This window comes from Myxocyprinus asiaticus, chromosome 29 (genome assembly GCF_019703515.2).
Source record: "Myxocyprinus asiaticus isolate MX2 ecotype Aquarium Trade chromosome 29, UBuf_Myxa_2, whole genome shotgun sequence".
Taxonomy (NCBI): domain Eukaryota; kingdom Metazoa; phylum Chordata; class Actinopteri; order Cypriniformes; family Catostomidae; genus Myxocyprinus; species Myxocyprinus asiaticus.
The window spans coordinates 4,116,695-4,136,731 of record NC_059372.1 but is presented as its reverse complement, the minus strand read 5'-3'; the positions used below and the strand labels follow the sequence as shown (position 1 = coordinate 4,136,731).

Below are 20,037 nucleotides of genomic sequence, written 5' to 3'. Positions count from 1 at the left end.
GGTTAGGAAAAAAAAGAAAACTAGTAAAATTAAGATGTAGTTAATTTACAAGAAATTGTTAAAGATCCTGATTTCAAGCCAAATAGATTAGATAATACATTTAAATTTTGTGCAGACAGAGGTCTGAAAAGATATCAGCAACTGTTCACTGATAAAGGAATGGACACCCTTTCAAACCAAACAAAACGTATGAGCTTCCAAATTCACAATTTTAAAATTATTTACAGGTAAGAAGATATTTATTAACAGAAGTTAAATAAAAGAAATAAAAAAGGAAATGCATCCATTAATGAATTATATAATTGATACATGCAATACAACTAAACCAATAAAAATGTTAGGAATTTTAAAGAGTGTACTTGAAAGAGATATACAGGACACTCTGAATAAAATCATATGTAGGGGGGAAGATGAATTCAAAATAAAAATTAGTCAGCAAGACTGGGAAGAAATATCATATAATACATTCCATACTACTCATTCCAGTGTTTGGAGGAAATATGCTTGGAAGATACAAATGAGATTTTTTTACAACTCTTATTCAAAGTAAATACAATAGCATGGTAAAAGGGGATTGTTGGAGAAATTGTGGAGAAAAAGGCTCATTACAGTCAAATTCTATATTCTAAATTCTAAATTGACAACTTATTGGAATGAAGTGATTAGACAGGTTAATTTAATATTTAACTGCACAATAGAAATACATCCAGAAAACCTTATTTTGGGTAAAATGACATTATACTATAATACACATTATATGATGTTATCATGATATCATTGTTTTTTTGTTTTTTTGAAAATGTACAGTCATTTCAAATCAGATGATTGCAACACATTCCAAAAAAGCTGAAAATAACAATTTGACGAGTCGAAATAACAAGGCGATGTGAAACAGGAGATGTTAAACAAGTGAGGCAATTGTGCCATGGTATAGGAGCCTCCAAAAACAGCCTAGTCCTTCAAAAGCAAGGATCATTCAAGACCTGTCAATTTGCCAACAGATGCTTCAGCAAATAATCCAGCACTCTGAGAACAATGTGAAAATGTGTGGCACATTATTAAGCACACCATCCTGCAACAAAGACCCCTGTACAGTTGTGCAGCTAAAGACCTACATAATGGATGAATGAGGGAAAATTCTTGTAAAAACTTGTATCTTCAGTGCCCAAATGCTTAATAAGTGTTATTAAAAGAAATGGTGATGTTTCACAGTGGTAAACGCTCGACTGTCCCAACTTTTTTGGAGCGTGTTGCAATAATCTGATTTGAAATGACTGTACATATAAAACATTAAAAAAAAACAATGAAATTCACAGGGTAAAACATCATATAATGTGTAGTTGTATTGCTTTCAATATAGAAATGGGTGATTATAATCTAAAAATCACTAATTTTTTAATCATACTGTCCCAACTTTTTCGGAATTGGGGTTGTATACCAAATGGAGAAAGTAACATTTAAAATTAATAATAAAAATATGGAATGTGACCATAAATGGGATTTGCTAAAAAATAGTATAAATTAATTTAGATTAGTTTCCTTCAGATTCTTGATTTTTTAAACAAAATTAGTAGAAATATGAGGTATGATGTCCTATCTCATTTAAAAAAAAATAATGTAAAAGGATGTGATGCCTTAACTTTCTTTCCACTTTATTTGAAATAAATTATTACATGTAAATTAATTAATTACACATGCTATTTATAGAATATGTTGTGAATGGTTATTTGATATGATTATTCAAAATAACATCATGTTTATTTATTTATTTTTTTTCTTTCTTGGTGTACAATTTGTATATGGTCTTTATAAAAAAAGCAAAAATAAAAAAACATAAAAAAGGCTACTATTGATTAATTGAAAAGTGAGCACTTGGAATACTGTATGCAAAACAAAATGGTATGCAATAATAAGACTGTCACACCCACGCTGGGCTCTCCCTCTCCTTCCACACTCTGCTCTCTCTCTCCAGACTTCTGATCACAAACACCTGCACACTATCACACAGTTAATCACGGACACTACAAATACTCACCTCTCACAGCCATTCTTCATTAAGTCTCAACAAGGACTACTAATGACTGCACTGCTACCCTGCAGTGTTTCCTTCGTCTTCTTTAGTGAGAGTATTCTATTCTCTACTTGATCATTGTGTCATCTGTTTGCTTAATCCCTCTGTGTTGTTCCTGTTATTGTTGGTCTGCAGTTTGCTTACCTGCATTAAAAATTCCCGCTTCTGGGTTCCAACTATCCATCCGTGTGTTTGTTGCCTGACAAAGACATATTTGTTCTTTTTATAAAAGGCGTATTTTGTGAACTTGCTTATTGCTAATATTATTATACCTTCAAGTAAAATACAGGTGCATCTCAATAAATTAGAATGTCGTGGAAAAGTTCATTTATTTCAGTAATTCAACTCAAATTGTGAAACTTGTGTATTAAATAAATTCAATGTACACAGACTGAAGTAGTTTAAGTCTTTGGTTCTTTTAATTGTGATGATTTTGGCTCACATTTAACAAAAACCCACCAATTCACTATCTCAAAAAATTAGAATATTTTGACATGCCAATCAGCTAATCAACTCAAAACACCTGCAAAGGTTTCCTGAGCCTTCAAAATGGTCTCTCAGTTTGGTTCACTAGGCTACACAATCATGGGGAAGATTGCTGATCTGACAGTTATCCAGAAGACAATCATTGACACCCTTCACAAGGAGGGTAAGCCACAAACATTAATTGCCAAAGAAGCTGGCTGTTCACAGAGTGCTGTATCCAAGCATGTTAACAGAAAGTTAAGTGGAAGGAAAAAGTGTGGAAGAAAAAGATGCACAACCAACCGAGAGAACCGCAGCCTTATGATTGTCCAGCAAAATCGATTCAAGAATTTGGGTGAACTTCACAAGGAATGGACTGAGGCTGGGGTCAAGGCATCAAGAGCCACCACACACAGACATGTCAAGGAATTTGGCTACAGTTGTCGTATTCCTCTTGTTAAGCCACTCCTGAACCACAGACAACGTCAGAGGCGTCTTACCTGGGCTAAGGAGAAGAAGAACTGGACTGTTGCCCAGTGGTCCAAAGTCCTCTTTTCAGATGAGAGCAAGTTTCGTATTTCATTTGGAAACCAAGGTCCTAGAGTCTGGAGGAAGGGTGGAGAAGCTCATAGCCCAAGTTGCTTGAAGTTCAGTGTTAAGTTTCCACAGTCTGTGATGATTTGGGGTGCAGTGTCATCTGCTGGTGTTGGTCCATTGTGTTATTTGAAAAGCAAAGTCACTGCACCCGTTTACCAAGAAATTTTGGAGCACTTCATGCTTCCTTCTGCTGACCAGCTTTTTAAAGATGCTGATTTCATTTTCCAGCAGGATTTGGTACCTGCCCACACTGCCAAAAGCACCAAAAGTTGGTTAAATGACCATGGTGTTGGTGTGCTTGACTGGCCAGCAAACTCACCAGACCTGAACCCCATAGAGAATCTATGGGGTATTGTCAAGAGGAAAATGAGAAACAAGAGACCAAAAAATGCAGATGAGCTGAAGGCCACTGTCAAAGAAACCTGGGCTTCCATACCACCTCAGCAGTGCCACAAACTGATCACCTCCATGCCACGCCGAATTGAGGCAGTAATTAAAGCAAAAGGAGCCCCTACCAAGTACTGAGTACATATACAGTAAATGAACATACTTTCCAGAAGGCCAACAATTCACTAAAAACGTTTTTTTTATTGGTCTTATGATGTATTCTAATTTTTTGAGATAGTGAATTGGTGGGTTTTTGTTAAATGTGAGCCAAAATCATCACAATTAAAAGAACCAAAGACTTAAACTACTTCAGTCTGTGTGCACTGAATTTATTTAATACACAAGTTTCACAATTTGAGTTGAATTACTGAAATAAATGAACTTTTCCACGACATTCTAATTTATTGAGATGCACCTGTACTGTGAAAGAAGGGATTTGGGTGGCATTCACCCCTTTCCATAGCAATCTTGAGCTTTTGTTATTTTAAAAACTATTATTTTTGCAGGTACCATATTAATTAATCATACTGGCTGTTTTATAGATTGCCTAATATGTTTATATTTTCAAATATATATTTTTGCTATGGCTAAAGAGGGTAAATAAAGCAATTACATTTTAAATAAAATACAACAATCTATTTGCTGAATATCTAGATTCTCAAATAATAATTTATCATGAAGATTTTGTGGATTTCTAAGATTTTATGGGGTTATTTTTAAAGGGGGCATGGAAGACTGACACATTCTCAAATCACTTCACACACATTCAACAAAATGAATGACAATACATGCAAGAGACAATGTGAGCGATTTCTTCTCTGCCTTTTCTCCTGCCTTGTTTAAACTTTCACCATGTTCACATGTTTTTCTTGTTTCAAGGGGGGTGTGACCAAAATAAATTGAGAACCACTGAAAACTCCAAAATGAGTTTTCCCAAACGCGTCGAGAAGGACCTGGCTGCAGCCCGCAGAATGAGGCGGGGCTACATATTGGCCCGAGCTAAATGTGTCGCTCCACCCATAACCTACTCTCATTGGCTTGTTCATCTTTCATAGACATACATGATAGATGTAGTTATTGTTGCCGGTGTTATCATTGTTTGAGAGAAATTTAATAGTCATTGGACTCAAGATGGTGCCGAGTATGGCTGCTGCGTTGCGAGCTCCGACACAACATAGCAATGGTTTGTTTGTTTTGTTTACAATTCTTATGTTTTTTGTCTTGGATGTTGTCTGCCTTATTGTCTACGACAGACAAACACTTTTGGACATTGGTTCAGCGATCTCACACCGAAAACCGGACTTCACATTCCTCAATGCCGACCCGCTGTTTACAAACACGCAAGCGGAGCCCTTTGTCTGGGCAGCACGGCCGCGGAAACGCAGGAGGAAAAGGGGAAACAGAGCCGGCGTTCTCATCAGAGTAAGACACCGCGCAAATCGACCCCCGCTACCCACTATTCTACTGGCAAATGTTCAGTCTCTGGATAACAAGCTCTGCGAGCTGAAAGCGCGGATCTCTTTCCAACGAGAGATGAGGGACTGCTGCATTATCTGCCTTACGGAAACTTGGATGTCTGCGGAGATTCCAGACTCAGCCATTGAACCCGCGGGGTTCTCCATGCTCCGAGCGGACAGAGCGAAAGACCTCTCAGGTAAAACTAGAGGAGGTGGTGTATGTTTTATGATCAACAAATCCTGGTGTGATCAGAGGAACGTACATTCCATCAAGTCTTTCTGTTCTCCTGATCTGGAATTTCTTATGCTTCTGTGTCGACCATTCTGGCTACCGAGGGAATTCACAGCGGTCATTATCACTGCTGTGTACATTCCCCCACAAGCCGACACAGACCGGGCACTCAAGGAACTGTATGGGAGTATAAGTGAGCAGGAAACTGCGCACCCTGAGGCCGCGTTCATTGTGACCGGGGACTTTAATAAAGCCAGTTTAAAATCAGTCGCACCAAAATATCACCAGCACATTAGTTTCAACACACGAGGGGACCGGGTTTTGGACCATTGCTACTCTCCGTTCCGGGATGGCTACAAATCCCTCCCCCGCCCACCATTTGGCAAATCGGACCACTCTTCCATTCTGCTTCTGCCCGCTTACAGGCAGAAATTGAAACAGGAAGCACCCACCCTCAGAACGATCCAGTGCTGGTCGGACCAGTCAGACTCTACGCTACAAGACTGTTTTGATCGCACGGACTGGGAGATGTTCCAGTCCGCCTCTGATGACGACATCAAGCTTTACGCTGATAGCGTAATGTGTTTCATCAGAACGTGTGTAGAGGAAGTGATTCCGACCAGAACTGTGCGAATCTATCCGAATCAGAAGCCGTGGATCAATAGCGATGTTCGCGCGGCACTTAATGTGCGGACCTCCGCTTTTAATTCCGGGAACGCGGAGGAGCATAAACAAGCCAGTTATGCCCTCCGAAAAACTATCAAAACAGCAAAACGCCAGTACAGGAGCAAGATTGAAGGACAGTTTAACACCACCAACTCTAGAAGCATGTGGCAGGGAATTAACATCATCACGGACTTTAAAGGGAATAAAAACTCCGCCATGAACACCGCTGCCTCTCTACCGGATGAGCTAAATACTTTTTATGCTCGTTTCGAGGGAAATAACACCACCCTCGCGGAGAGAGCTCCCGCGGCTGAAGCTACAGAGGTTAGTTCACTCTCCGTCTCTGTAGCGGATGTAACCCGATCCTTCCGACGGGTGAACATCCGCAAAGCCGCGGGTCCAGACGGCATTCCGGGCCGCGTCATCAGAGCGTGCGCGAACCAGCTGGCTGGTGTTTTTACGGACATTTTCAACCTTTCCCTCTCTTTGTCTGTAGTCCCCACATGCTTTAAAACATCCACCTGTGCCTGTTCCAAAACAATCAAAAATAACGTGTTTAAATGACTGGCGTCCTGTTGCTCTGACCCCCATCATCAGCAAATGTTTTGAGAGACTAATCAGAGATTACATCTGCTCTGTATTACCACTCAATCTTGACCCGCTGCAGTTTGCTTACCGCAACAACCGCTCCACTGATGATGCCATTGCATCTACAATACACACTGCTCTCTCCCACCTGGAAAAAAAGAACACTTATGTGAGAATGTTGTTTGTAGACTACAGCTCAGCATTCAACACCATAGTGCCCTCCAAGCTAGATGAGAAACTCCGGGCTCTGGGCTTAAACAGCTCGCTGTGCAGCTGGATCCTGGACTTCCTGTCAAGCAGATGCCAGGTGGTTAGAATAGGCAGCAACATCTCCTCATCACTGACCCTCAACACTGGAGCCCCGCAGGGCTGTGTTCTCAGCCCACTCCTGTATTCCCTGTACACACATGACTGTGTGGCAACACATAACTCCAATGCCATCATTAAGTTTGCTGATGACACGACGGTGGTAGGTCTGATCACTGACAATGATGAAACAGCCTACAGAGAGGAGGTGCACACTCTGACACACTGGTGTCAGACGTCAACGTCAGTAAGACAAAGGAGCTTGTGGTGGACTTCAGAAGAAAAGACAGAGAACACAGTCCCATCACCATCAATGGAGCACCAGTGGAGAGAGTCAGCAGCTTCAAGTTCCTGGGTGTCCACATCACTGAGGAACTCACATGGTCCGTCCACACTGAAGTCGTTGTGAAGAAGGCTCATCAGCGCCTCTTCTTCCTGAGACGGCTGAGGAAGTTTGGAATGAACCGCCACATCCTCACACGGTTCTACACCTGCACTGTGGAGAGCATCCTGACTGGCTGTATCTCCGCCTGGTACGGCAATAGCACCACCCACAACTGCAAAGCACTGCAAAGGGTGGTGCGAACTGCCAAACACATCATCGGAGGTGAGCTTCTCTCCCTCCAGGAAATATATACAAGGCGGTGTGTGAAAAAAGCTCGGAGGATCATCAGAGACTCCAGCCACCCGAGCCATGGGCTGTTCTCACTGCTACCATCAGGTAGGCGGTATCGCAGCATCAGGACCCGCACCAGCCGACTCCATGACAGCTTCTTCCCCCAAGCAATCAGACTTCTGAACTCTTGATCTCCCACGATCAAAATACATCAGCCCTGCACTTTATTCCTCTTTTATCTCACACCGGACTGTCATAAATTATATTACTGTTATTACATTATGTCTCTCTTAACAACTGACTATCAACCGACAGCCTGAATGTCAATACAGTACAATACTGTACATTCTATATATATATATATATATATATATATATATATATATATATATATATACACTTTTTTTATATATTTTTATTTTTTAATTTTTATTGAATAATGTGTATCTATATAGTATCTATATAGTAAAAAACAAAAAAAAAACAAAAACAGCATATTGTATACTGTACAGTGTATGTGATTATTTGTATATTGTTGAGTGTAATTATGTGTATAACAGATGTTTAAATTGTGTTGTGTTAATGTGATGTTTTAAGTTGAGTGTAATTATGTGTATAACAGATGCTTAAATTGTGTTGTGTTAATGTGATGTTTTAAGTTGAGTGTAATTATGTATAACAGATGTTTAAATTGTGTTGTGTTAATTTGATGTTATTGTAAATTGGTATATGTCTCATCACTGTCACGACTGCTATGTTGATCGGAACTGCACCAAAGAATTTCACACACCATTGCACTTGTGTATATGGCTGTGTGACAATAAAGTGATTTGATTTGATTTGATTTTTGATTGATTGATTTGTAATTGTTGAGCCAAACAATTTGATTATAGTGCTTGTATGTAATATTCAATCCTAAATTTCATGGATTTTATCCTACGTTAATAGTGAGGAACAAATCGGGATTTAAAGGCTGAAACTGACGTGAAATGTTCTTAAAGAAATGCCAACTGAGAAGCATGTATGAAGCATGTTTTTTTGTGTTAATATGCCTTATTTTCTGCTGTAACAGACTATTAATTACCTGCCGTTGGTTTCTGTGTGCATGTCAGTTAGAAAGTAATTTTTAGGCCGACGAGATAACGGAGCACACATTTTTGGAGTGAGGAGGAGAGATAATCGTTTACAACCCTTCAAGGAAATTAATATGAATCAACACGAGCGAAAGCACCACAACTATCTCAAGAATGGAAAAACAATTTTCATCAATTTATCAGCCTCTTGTTTACTATTGTTGAGGGTATAAATTAAAATGACTAAATTCCTAAAATGCAACATAATAGATTGAGCAGATAAGGATGGCGTTCATAAAGCAAACTTGGTCAATGAATGAATCTATTATTAATTATGCAAAATAATCACTCATCATGATGAGCTGTTATGACAGAAACTGGGAGAGTAAAAGTGCATGCACAACTGCTCTCTGTTTTTTTTTTAGAATTGCCAACTGCAAACAAGCATATGCCTTATAAATGAATGAACGAACGAACATCATGTGTATTTGTATTCTGTCCCCCAATATTAAGATATTTGAAAACACAATTATTAAGAATCATTACGTCATTAAAACTTTTGAGAATTAGACTGTAATTTACAGTTAATTTACAGAAGATGGTGCTGTTGGTTTTCATAACCCATATGTGGATGCATCTGATCAGAACTAATAACAATGCAATAACAATTGTGTGTGTGTGTGTGTGTCATATATATTAAAATGTTTATATTACAACAATTCTAATACGTTTTTTTTTCATTTTCACTCTATGGTGATGTTAAAAAAATTACATATTTTATTGTTAATTTAATTCATTTCTCTAACCATTCATTATAATGAAGACTTTGTGAAACTGCAACTTTTTGAATTACAGATTTGAATGAAAGCAGATACATCAACACTTTTGTTCATCATTTCATGCGACTCAGTCCTGCTAAATTTGTTTGAAATAACATGTGAGGTACAACACAGTCATATCACTTACGAGATATAGCTCTAAAATCAAAATGATCTTGCTAAATAATTTGAACACTGACTACGACTGCATTAATATTAGAGTTGAATCTTCGCCATAGTAGGATTAGTAATTTTGCCCTCCGCTCATGTTTTCAACAAGACTAAAACAACAACATGCTGCATGCTCAGTCTGACTCATACTACATCTGTTTGCAAAGAACTGTGAGGTACAACACAATTTCATATGTTATGAGCCACAGCACTATAATCAAAATGATCCGGATGAACTATTTTAAAACGCATTTTCTATCATGTACACCTATAAAAGATGACCGAGCCAATGAGAGTTAATTATGGGCGGAGCGACACGTATAGCCCCGCCCCGTGTGTAGCCCCGCCCCGTTCTGCAAGCTGCAGACAGCGATACTTGAGCGCGTGCACACTCCAGTCCAGTAGGAGACGCAAAAGCGCCATTAAACACAAGAAGAAGAGAAGAATTTGTCTGTAAAGACATGGAAACAGGCAGTAGTAATACTGATTGTAATGCCAGGGAAAGTTCCAAATTTACCTAGAAGTTATCGCCCAATAGCGTTAACCTTAAAATGTAAATTAATGGAAAAAATTATAGTAAAACGTTTGTCTTATGATCTAAAAAAGAAAGGGAAATATAGTAAATATCAATGTGGGTTCAGGTGTGGAAGATCGACAATAGATGCTTTAGTAAAAATAAGTAATGATATATAAAAAACAATGAGTATGAAAGAAATCATGGCTGTGGTATATTTTGACATTGAAAAGGCATATGATATGGTATGGAGAGAAGGATTGCTAATAAAAGCTGATAGAATGGGAATAGCAGGTAGAATGTATAAGTGGTTGTTACAATTTTTATTTGAAAGAGCATTTGTAGTTAAGGTGGGTTCAAGCCAGTCATCTGTTTTTAATGCAGTAAATGGTATACCACAGGGAAGTGACACCTGAGTCCTGATGGATCTAGACTTGAGGTAAACGAGTTTTTTTTTTTTTTTTTTTTTTTTTTTTTTTTAAGGGATTAAGAGAAAGGCATGGAATACGATGCATTAAACTGAACAGTAGGTGGCGACATGTGCTCATGACACCAGTCCGCCATTAAAATAGAAGAAGAAGAAGAAGAAGAAGAATTTGTCTGTAAGTGTTTGAATGTGTTTAACTTCATTTGCGAGTTTATGTTTGTGTTTTTCTGTCTTTGGTGTTTTAATGATCGTAATAGAAGATTATTATCGTCGTTTGTGGCGGTTTTGTGACTCTTTAAAATATTCAGTTTCAGGAGAAACAAACAAAAAACTTCGGAGCCTCTTCAGGGGGAATTTGTTTTCTGAAATAGTTTTACTTTCCCTCGCAATAAATTGACCATGATTTTACTACAGTAACCATATTTTAACCATGATATTTGTAGTGAAACTATAATACTACAGGAAAACGAATACTGTGCTTTAAAAAACATAATTTTGTGATTATTATGGTTTTACTACAATAACTATAGTTTAACTATGATTACTGTGGTAGTTTAACCATTGTATTTGTAATAAAACTAAAGTAATCACAAGATTAACCATGGATAATCTATATTAAAACATGGTTTTGGTCCCAAAGAAACTAAAACAAACATGGCCCACCTCAGTCATGTTTACTACAATATTACTATAGTAAAACCATGTTTCAGACCAAAAAACAAAAACATTACACTGTCATGGTAACTACTATAGTAAAGCCATGATTTTTCTATTGTATGTTTTTATTTTACTATAGATTTATCATAGTTAATCTTGTGGTTACTATGGTTTTACTTCAAATACCATGATTAAACTACTACAGTAACCACAGTTAAACTATGGTATTTGTGGTCAAACCATAATAACACAAAATTAACCACAATTTCCATTTTCATTTATTATTAGTCTATGGTGTCACTTTGAATATCAGTGTTAAAATATGGATACTGTAGTAAAATCATGGTACATTTATTGTGAAGGAACACAAAACTTGATCAATGTCAGGCCAGAGAGAGGGTGAAAAATGTTTTAATGCAATAAACGTTATCGGTGGACCTGATGGAAGATAATAAAGATGAAAAATATTTAAAAGTTTTAAAATGTTCAAAAGCTAGTTTTCTGAAAGTGAAAGTGAGTCTTGAAAAAAGTGTAGAACATTCTGAGAATGTCATTCAGCCGACTTTATTCATCTACAGAACTGGGTAAGGCTAATTTACGTTTGTGTAAAGAAAAGACAATTATATAGGCCTAACAATATTATTATTTCATTTGGTAAATTATTTGTTTAATTTAATGCTTTATTCATTTGGTAATTTATTTAATACAGGGAATTTTGCCGGTATTTTTTCAAAAGTGAGCTAAACATTAATTTTATAGAATTGGGCTGTTAGTGTTTCAATAAAGCACACTGAAGCTTTTCTCCTAGTATTGTGTATTTATTTTTCATTTAAAACATCTTTGTGCACAGAAATGATATGCTTTTTGTATTGTGGGCTAATTCTATGACTGCTGTCTATTAATTTGAATGATGTGGAAAAGCAACTTTAATACATGAACGGATGGCTACCGCGATTAAATTAATCACAAAGAGTGGCCATTCATTTGTTCTCCTTGCACTTATCGATAACAGGTGCATGATACGAGATATTTGTGTTGGCACTCCTGGAAGTGTCATGACACAGATGTGTTTGCATTATCGGATCCGTGCAGGTATGCCATTAGACCAATCCATAACGGTGCGAGTAATTCTTCACGTACAATAAATTGGCTTTCAAGGATTTATACCTTGTCGTCACGATTAACACAGGCTAACGATTGGGGTAAACTCTGTCATGTGACACTATATTTTTGCGTTAATGCCTGTTTTCTTGACAAAAAGTGTTTTCAAACCAGTTTATAGCAACATTTGAAGTTTCGACATTGAGTTTATGCGGTAGAGTTAAATGGAAAAATATTATGTCGACACTTGTGAAATTTTAGTGATAATTTGCGTTTCCATCAGCTGTATCGGTAAACTTTTTGATGCGCTACACTCTTTTTTGCAACAAAAAAAAAACCTTGGATGGAAACGTAGTTAATGGCATCAACCAAACAACCATTTTTGATATATAATAAAAAAAGCTTATTTTGGCAATTGTTACAATGTCTTTAATAAATTCAAATATAAAACTGAACTTGAAACAATCTGTATTTACATTAGTGCTACACAAGAGTACTAGAAAACAGTGTAGAAAAAACAGAAAAGCCCCTTTAAAACCAAGAAGATGAAAGAACTAATTTCGGTACGTGTTCAATGTGTTTAACTTGATTTGTGGGATTTTTATTTGCTTTGATGTGAATTTTTCTGTGCATGTTCATTTTTAATGATCTTAAAAGAATCTTATTATCGCCGTATGTGGTGGTTTTGTGACGGACGTTTTAAAATATTCAGTTTCAGGAGAAACATGCAGAAATGTGAGAATATCATGTTTAATTTCTGATAAATTAGCTCGATAAATTCATCGGCTGATTGTAAATTAGTTAAATGAATGCGAGTATATGTTAAAGCCTGTTATAATATGTGGTAATATTCCTGCTGTCAGGAAAATGAAACCAAACTCCACGCACACATTTATATTTATAGGCTACCATATCAGAAACAAAGTTATTTAACAGAGCTGTATATAATCCTATAATAATCTTTTTGAGTTTGATGAATGTCAGTCCATTATAATGATGATGATTTGTGTTCAGATGTTCATCTTGAGACAGCAGGTGGATGTGATCTGCTGTAAATCAGTAAGAACTGATCTGTCCATGCTGGATATTGATGATTTCATCACAGAAATCTCTCAGCTGAAGAAAGAGGTGACGTCACTGAAGACAAAGCTGATGGAGAGAGACGACAGGTTACAGGTTAAACATTCATTTCATCCTTAAAGTTGAGATTGTAAGCTTTCAAATGATGTGATATGATGAACGGTACAGATGTGATTGTGTTATGTTTGTCAGGAGCTGGAAAAGGTTTCCTGTCAATCTTCAGTGTGTGTGACTGATGGGACCTCCACAGAATGTCAGGATTCAGTGTGGAGCGGCAGAGATCAGTCCACACCACAGCGACTGCTGGACAAACTCTCTGAACAGAGATCCAGAGACACACAGGACTCACAGCTCACTTTACTCTGTTCTACTGATGGTAATCAGGGTGATCAAACCTCCACAGAGTCTCTGACTTCTGTCTGTAATACTGGAGAACAGCAGATGCTGCAGATACCAGTGAAGATTGAAGTGAAGCAGGAGGAGATAAAAGAAGAGGAACAACAGAGTAATGAATATGATTATCAAACCTCCATAAAGTCTCTGGCTTCTGTCTGTAACTCTGGAGAACAGCAGATGCTGCAAACACCAGTGAAGATCGAAATGAATCAGGAGGAGATAAAAGTAGAGGAACAACAGAGTAATGAAGATGATGATGATGAAACCTCCACAGAGTCTCTTGCTTCTGTCTGTAATGCTGGAGAACAGCAGATGCTTCAGACACCAGTGAAGATTGAAGTGAAACAGGAGGAGATAAAAGAAGAAAACACAGTAGAGGAACAACAGAGTAATGAAGATGATGATGATGATCAAACCTCCACAGAGTCTCTGGCTTCTGTCTGTAATGCTGGAGAACAGCAGATGCTGCAGACACCAGTGAAGATCGAAGTGAAGCAGGAGGAGATAAAAGAAGAGGAACAACAGAGTAATGAAGATGATGATCAAACCTCCACAGAGTCTTTGACTTCTGTCTGTAATGCTGGAGAACAGCAGATGCTGCAGATACCAGTGAAGATGTGTTCAGTGAAGCTGCTGGACTGCAGGAACCTGATGAAAATGAGAGGAGAAATCAAAGTAGAGGAACAACAGAGTATGGAAGAAGATGATGATGATGATCAAACCTCCACAGAGTCTCTGACTTCTGTCTGTAGTGCTGGAGAACAGCAGATGCTGCAGATACCAGTGAAGCTGGAGGAGATAAAAGAAGAAAACACAGCAGAGGAACAACAGAGTAATGAAGATGATTATGTTTCATCAGGTATGTTTCTTCCTTTAATGATTTACATTTTCATGTCAATCGACTGTAATTTTACAAGTCGTTTTATCACTCAAAACAGTTCCCTGCTGTTTTTATTTTTAAGTGCTCAGTTTAAAAAAGTGCATGTACTACAGTGTTTTTTGTACTGGTTTTTACCAGCGGTGCTGCACGTTTTTGGATCTACAGTGTAGCAGCGGGGGAAAAAGAAAAGAAAAAGTGATGATGTGCGCTTGCCTCAACTTAAGAAAGCTGCAAATAATGAATAAAGCACACTTTATTATTCTATTTCGTTGTCCTGTGTTGGTTAGATTTCTAGCCCAGTGGTTCAACTGGTTTTGCTTCGAGACCCAGATTTTACAATGGACATCAAGTGGCGACCCACCATAGTAAAGAACATAATCTGTATTTAAAAGGTCATGAAACACTAAACTACATTTACTGAGATGTTAACAGATATGTACACTGATAAGCCAAAACATTATGACCACTCACAGTTGAAGCAAATGGAGTGGTGGTGGCATAGTGGGCTAAAGCACATAACTGGTAATCAGAAGGTTGCCGGTTCGATCCATTGAAAGAGAACATTGAAGGGTATTGTCCCTGTAATAAGTACACTGTAAGTCGCTTTGGATAAAAGCATCTGCCAAATGCATAAATGTAAAATGTAAATGTAAATAACAAGGCCACATGACAAGGTTTGGGTAGATTAGATGGTAAGTGAACAATCAGTTCTTGTAGTCAACATGTTGAATGCAGGAGAAATAGGCAGGAGTAAAGACCTGAGCGACTTTGACAAGGGCCAAAATGTTATGGCCAGATGACTGGGTCAGAGCATCTCTGAAACGGCTTGTGGGGTGCTTCCAGTCAGCAGTGGTGAGTATATACGGACAGTGGTCCGAAGAGGGACAAACCACAAACCGGCGACAGGGTGTTGGACAGCCAAGGCTCATCGATGCATGAGGGCAACGAAGGATATCCCATTTGGTCTGAACCGACAGAAGGTCTACTGTGGCAGAAGTCATGGTACAGGGGGAATGTGTCACAACACACAGTGCATCGCACCCTGCTGCATATGGGGCTGCGTAGCCGCAGACCGGTCAGAGTGCCCATTATGACCCCAGTCCACCGTCGTTAGCACCTACAATGGGCATGCAAGTGTTGGAACTGGACCTGTTTTCTTTTACATCACGTGGGCGGCCTTGTCCACAGGTGAGACCAATGGATGACTCCTTATTTCTGTGGTTAGATTGATATAGATATTCTTTAAAAAAAAATAAACATTAGTATTTCTTAAAAAAAAAAAAAAAAAAGTCTAAGCACATTTAAAAACATTTAACTACAACTTTTACAACATCTAGTTACCAGTTATTGTTACTGTAGTTTAGTAAGGATGATTGTTTCTTTTAAAAAGCTTTGTAATTGATGTTTGTCTCCTCTTTACCTCATCAGTGCTGTTTAAAGTGTCAGGGCTGTCAAGCTCCAGGGGTGTATTTTAAGTTGATTTGTTTGTTGTATTTAAAGCTTCTTTAAAGTGTTTAAAAGTACAAAATTTATCTTTTGCTTTTAAAAAAAAAAAAAGTGAAAGTAGCTAAAAGATGTGTAGTTTGCATTCCTCACGCAAAACTATGCTTCATCGGGCCCTCGCAGATTTGCATATGTGATATGAGCAGCAGATTTAAAGCATATAAAGTGCTAAACGTGAGATGAATAAGTAAAATTTGTTTCGGCAGTGGCCCAACTTTCACAGAATTTTCAATGCAGGAAAAACCCTGAAAATGTCACTTGCCAAAGTAGCTAGTAAGAGTGAAAGAAATACCCGCTACTGCTGATTTCTAGGGTGGGCAGGTGTTAATTTCAAACCCTGATGACTATAATCATTAAATGCAGTTATTAGGCGGAATAAACAGTATAAATAAATACCACTTGCACAGCAAATATCACAAATTAATACTGGACATTTGTTGTGTTCTGACATTGAATTAAGGGTCAATTTGATTTCTTTTTACATTTCTCCCTCTTTAATTGATTTTTGTCCATTTACTGTGTTTATTGTAGAGCTGATGGAAGTGAAAGAGAAATGTCAAGAACTGAAGGAAGTGGAGGAGAAACTTCAGTGTCAGAAACATCATGATTTCACAACTGGAGAAAAATCTCGGAGTTGCTCAAAGAATAAGAAGAATTTATCACCAGAAAAGCATAAAAGAAGAGCAGCCAATAATACTGTCACCTGCTCACAATGTGGAAAGATTTTCACAAATAAATGCCGGCTTAATAAACACATGAACATTCATATTGGAGAGAAACCTTACACGTGCCATCAGTGTGGGAAAAGTTTTGCATATACAATTTGTCTCAAAGGTCATCTCCGCTGTCACTCTGGAGAGAGACCATTTGAATGTGACAAGTGTGGTAAAACATTTGTTTTGAATTTAAGCCTAAGAAAACATCTGAAAACTCACACAGATGAGAAGCCTTACAAGTGTTATTTTTGTGGAAACCATTTTCCTCACCTATCCTATTTGAAAAATCACCAGAAAATACATACCGGTGTGGGGGCTCATATGTGCTTTGAATGTGGGAAGACCTTTATTACAGCCGGCAGTGTGAAACAGCACCAAAGAATTCATGCTGGAGAAAAAACATACAAGTGCTCACACTGTGAAAAGAGTTTCACTCAGTCACAACACCTGAAAAAAAACAAGAGAATTCATACTGGAGAAAAACCTTACAAGTGTTCACACTGTGAAAAGAGTTTCACTCGGTCACAACACCTGAAAAAAAACAAGAGAATTCATACTGGAGAAAAACCTTACAAGTGCTCACACTGTGAAAAGAGTTTCACTAAGTCACAAAACCTGAAAAAAAACAAGAGAATTCATACTGGAGAAAAACCTTACAAGTGCTCACACTGTGAAAAGAGTTTCACTAATTCACAAAACCTAAAAACACACGAGAGAATCCATACTGGAGAAAAACCTTACAAGTGCTCACACTGTGGAAAGAGTTTCACTCGGTCGCAACACCTGAAAAAACACGAGAGAATTCATACTGGAGAAAAACCATACAAGTGCTCACACTGTGGAAAGAGTTTCAGTCAGTCACAAAACCTGAAAGAACATGAGAGAATCCATACTGGAGAAAAACCTTACAAGTGCTCACACTGTGAAAAGTGTTTCACTCTGTCACAACACCTGAAAACACATGAGAGAATTCACACTGGAGAAAAACCATACAAGTGCTCACACTGTGGAAAGAGTTTCAGTCAGTCACAAAACTTGAAAGAACATAAGAGAATCCATACTGGAGAAAAACCTTACAAGTGCTCACACTGTGAAAAGAGTTTCACCCAGTCACAAAACCTGAAAGAACATGAGAGAATCCATACTGGAGAAAAACCATACAAGTGCTCACACTGTGAAAAGAGTTTCACTCAGTCACAAAGCTTGAAAACACATGAGAGAATCCATACTGCAGAAAAACCTTACAAGTGCTCACACTGTGGAAAGAGTTTCACTCTGTCACAACAACTGAAAAGACACGAGAGAATCCATACTGGAGAAAAACCTTACAAGTGCTCAGACTGTGGAAAGAGTTTCACTCTGTCACAGCACCTGAAAAGACATGAGAGAATCCATACTGCAGAAAAACCTTACAAGTGCTCACACTGTGGAAAGAGTTTCAATCTGTCACAACAACTGAAAAGACATGAGAGAATCCATACTGGAGAAAGACCTTACAAGTGCTCACACTGTGGAAAGAGTTTCAATCAGTCACAAAACCTGAAACAACATGAGAGAATCCATACTGGAGAGAAACCTTACAAGTGCTCACACTGTGAAAAGAGTTTCACTCAGTCACCACAACTGAAAGTACACAAGAGAATCCATAGTGGAGAAAAACCTTACAAGTGCTCACACTGTGAAAAAAGTTTCACTCGGTCACAAAGCTTGAAAACACACAAGAGAATCCATAGTGGAGAAAAACCTTACAAGTGCTCACACTGTGAAAAGAGTTTCACACTGTCACAAAACCTGAAAAAACACGAGAGAATCCATACTGGAGAAAAACCTTACAAGTGTTCACACTGTGAAAAGAGTTTCACTCTGTCACAAAGTTTGAAAACACACAAGAGAATCCATACTGGAGAAAAACCTTAAAAGTGCTCACACTGTGGAAAAAGTTTCACTCGGTCACAAAGCTTGAAAACACACAAGAGAATCCATAGTGGAGAAAAACCTTACAAGTGCTCACACTGTGGAAAAAGTTTCACTCGGTCACAAAGCTTGAAAACATACAAGAGAATCCATAGTGGAGAAAAACCTTACAAGTGCTCACACTGTGAAAAGAGTTTCACACTGTCACAAAACCTGAAAACACATGAGAGAATTCATACTGAAGAGAAATCATACAACTGCTCTTCATGTGGTAAAAGTTTCAGGGCAGCAAGTAATCTATATAGACATGTAAAAAAAGAATTGCCCGAGTAGACACACTAAGCAAAAATCATCTTCAGGTCCAACAAGATTAAATAAATAGTTGGAAAGATTATCCCAAAGATGGAATTTTTCCAAACTGAGTAGCATCCTTTAAGAAAATTAGTTATGTTTTGTTTGTAAATAAATCAGTCTTTTTAAACCAATCTTTTAAATGAACTAATCGTTCTCGTTCACTTCCATACACTGACGTAGACTTCATGTTCATTGACTTCACTCCCTTTCGAAGCCAGTAAGCTCAGTTTGTTGCGTGAGAATGGTTTGGTGATTTTTTTTCATGCCTGTAAAGACTGACTATAGTGCAAGCAAATAGGATTCGAGTGTGGAAGCAATAATTGGTTTCACCGGCTGAAGGAATACACCACTGAATCAGTTGTGTTGTTTGTTTGAGTCTGATTGACAGTAAGTAAGAATACAGTATGTATTCTTTGTACTGAACCAAAAGGTCAGTGTGTGACATTTTGATCTTCTATTGGTCACACTTCCTCTCGTCATGCAGATTCACTGTTCAGAGTTCACCAAACGTAAACTTTTGATACGCAGCGTAGTATGACATTTTTTCAATGATGTTGCCATTATTGATTGAGTACATATAAAATCAGTGTTCAAAAATGATATCTTTGCCTTACCCAGATTCACTATGCTAAGCCTACAAAAAGAATAAGTATTTTTAGCCGTCGGGTCGGATTTGGTACGAAATCGTAGGCTTATGTCAGTCATCCTTGTGTCTTTACGTCATGTACGTAAACCCAGAAAAGTAGGTTGTCACGTGTCCTGGCGGGGGAAGATGTAAGACTGGCACAAAATTGTCTGCATCACTTCCGGTAAAAGTCAAAGAACTCTGCGAGAACCATCATAAAATGTCATAAAATGCTCACACAGAAGACATCTCCACCTGAGACTACACACCCACTGATTAGGGACCAAAAAAAGCAAATCATACTTACACCTGTTCTCTCTCTCTCACCTCAGGTCACTTTAAGGACACCAAAAAAGTTATGACTTATCCTGTTCTGTAATGTAAAAGGTTTTCTGATCATACATGTTTGGTATCATTCAAGAG

At 37.9% G+C, this 20,037-nt stretch overlaps 1 protein-coding gene and 1 pseudogene across 3 annotated transcripts in view; both read left to right on the top strand.

Annotated features, from left to right (window-relative positions):
• Nucleotides 1–19,120, top strand: part of LOC127420298 (zinc finger protein 493-like) — a 259,674-nt pseudogene extending 240,554 nt beyond the window's left edge.
• The window catches only part of LOC127420300 (zinc finger protein 431-like), a 380,032-nt gene that overhangs the window by 315,380 nt on the left and 44,615 nt on the right, over nucleotides 1–20,037 (top strand). Inside the window, exon 4 of one of the 3 annotated variants that reach the window (XM_051662486.1) lies at nucleotides 13,182–13,322. The exons of the other annotated variants lie outside the window; for them this stretch is intronic. Within the exon in view, the coding sequence (XP_051518446.1) occupies nucleotides 13,182–13,322 (141 nt within the window). The remainder of the gene's footprint in view (nucleotides 1–13,181; nucleotides 13,323–20,037) is intronic. 3 annotated transcript variants of the gene reach the window in all.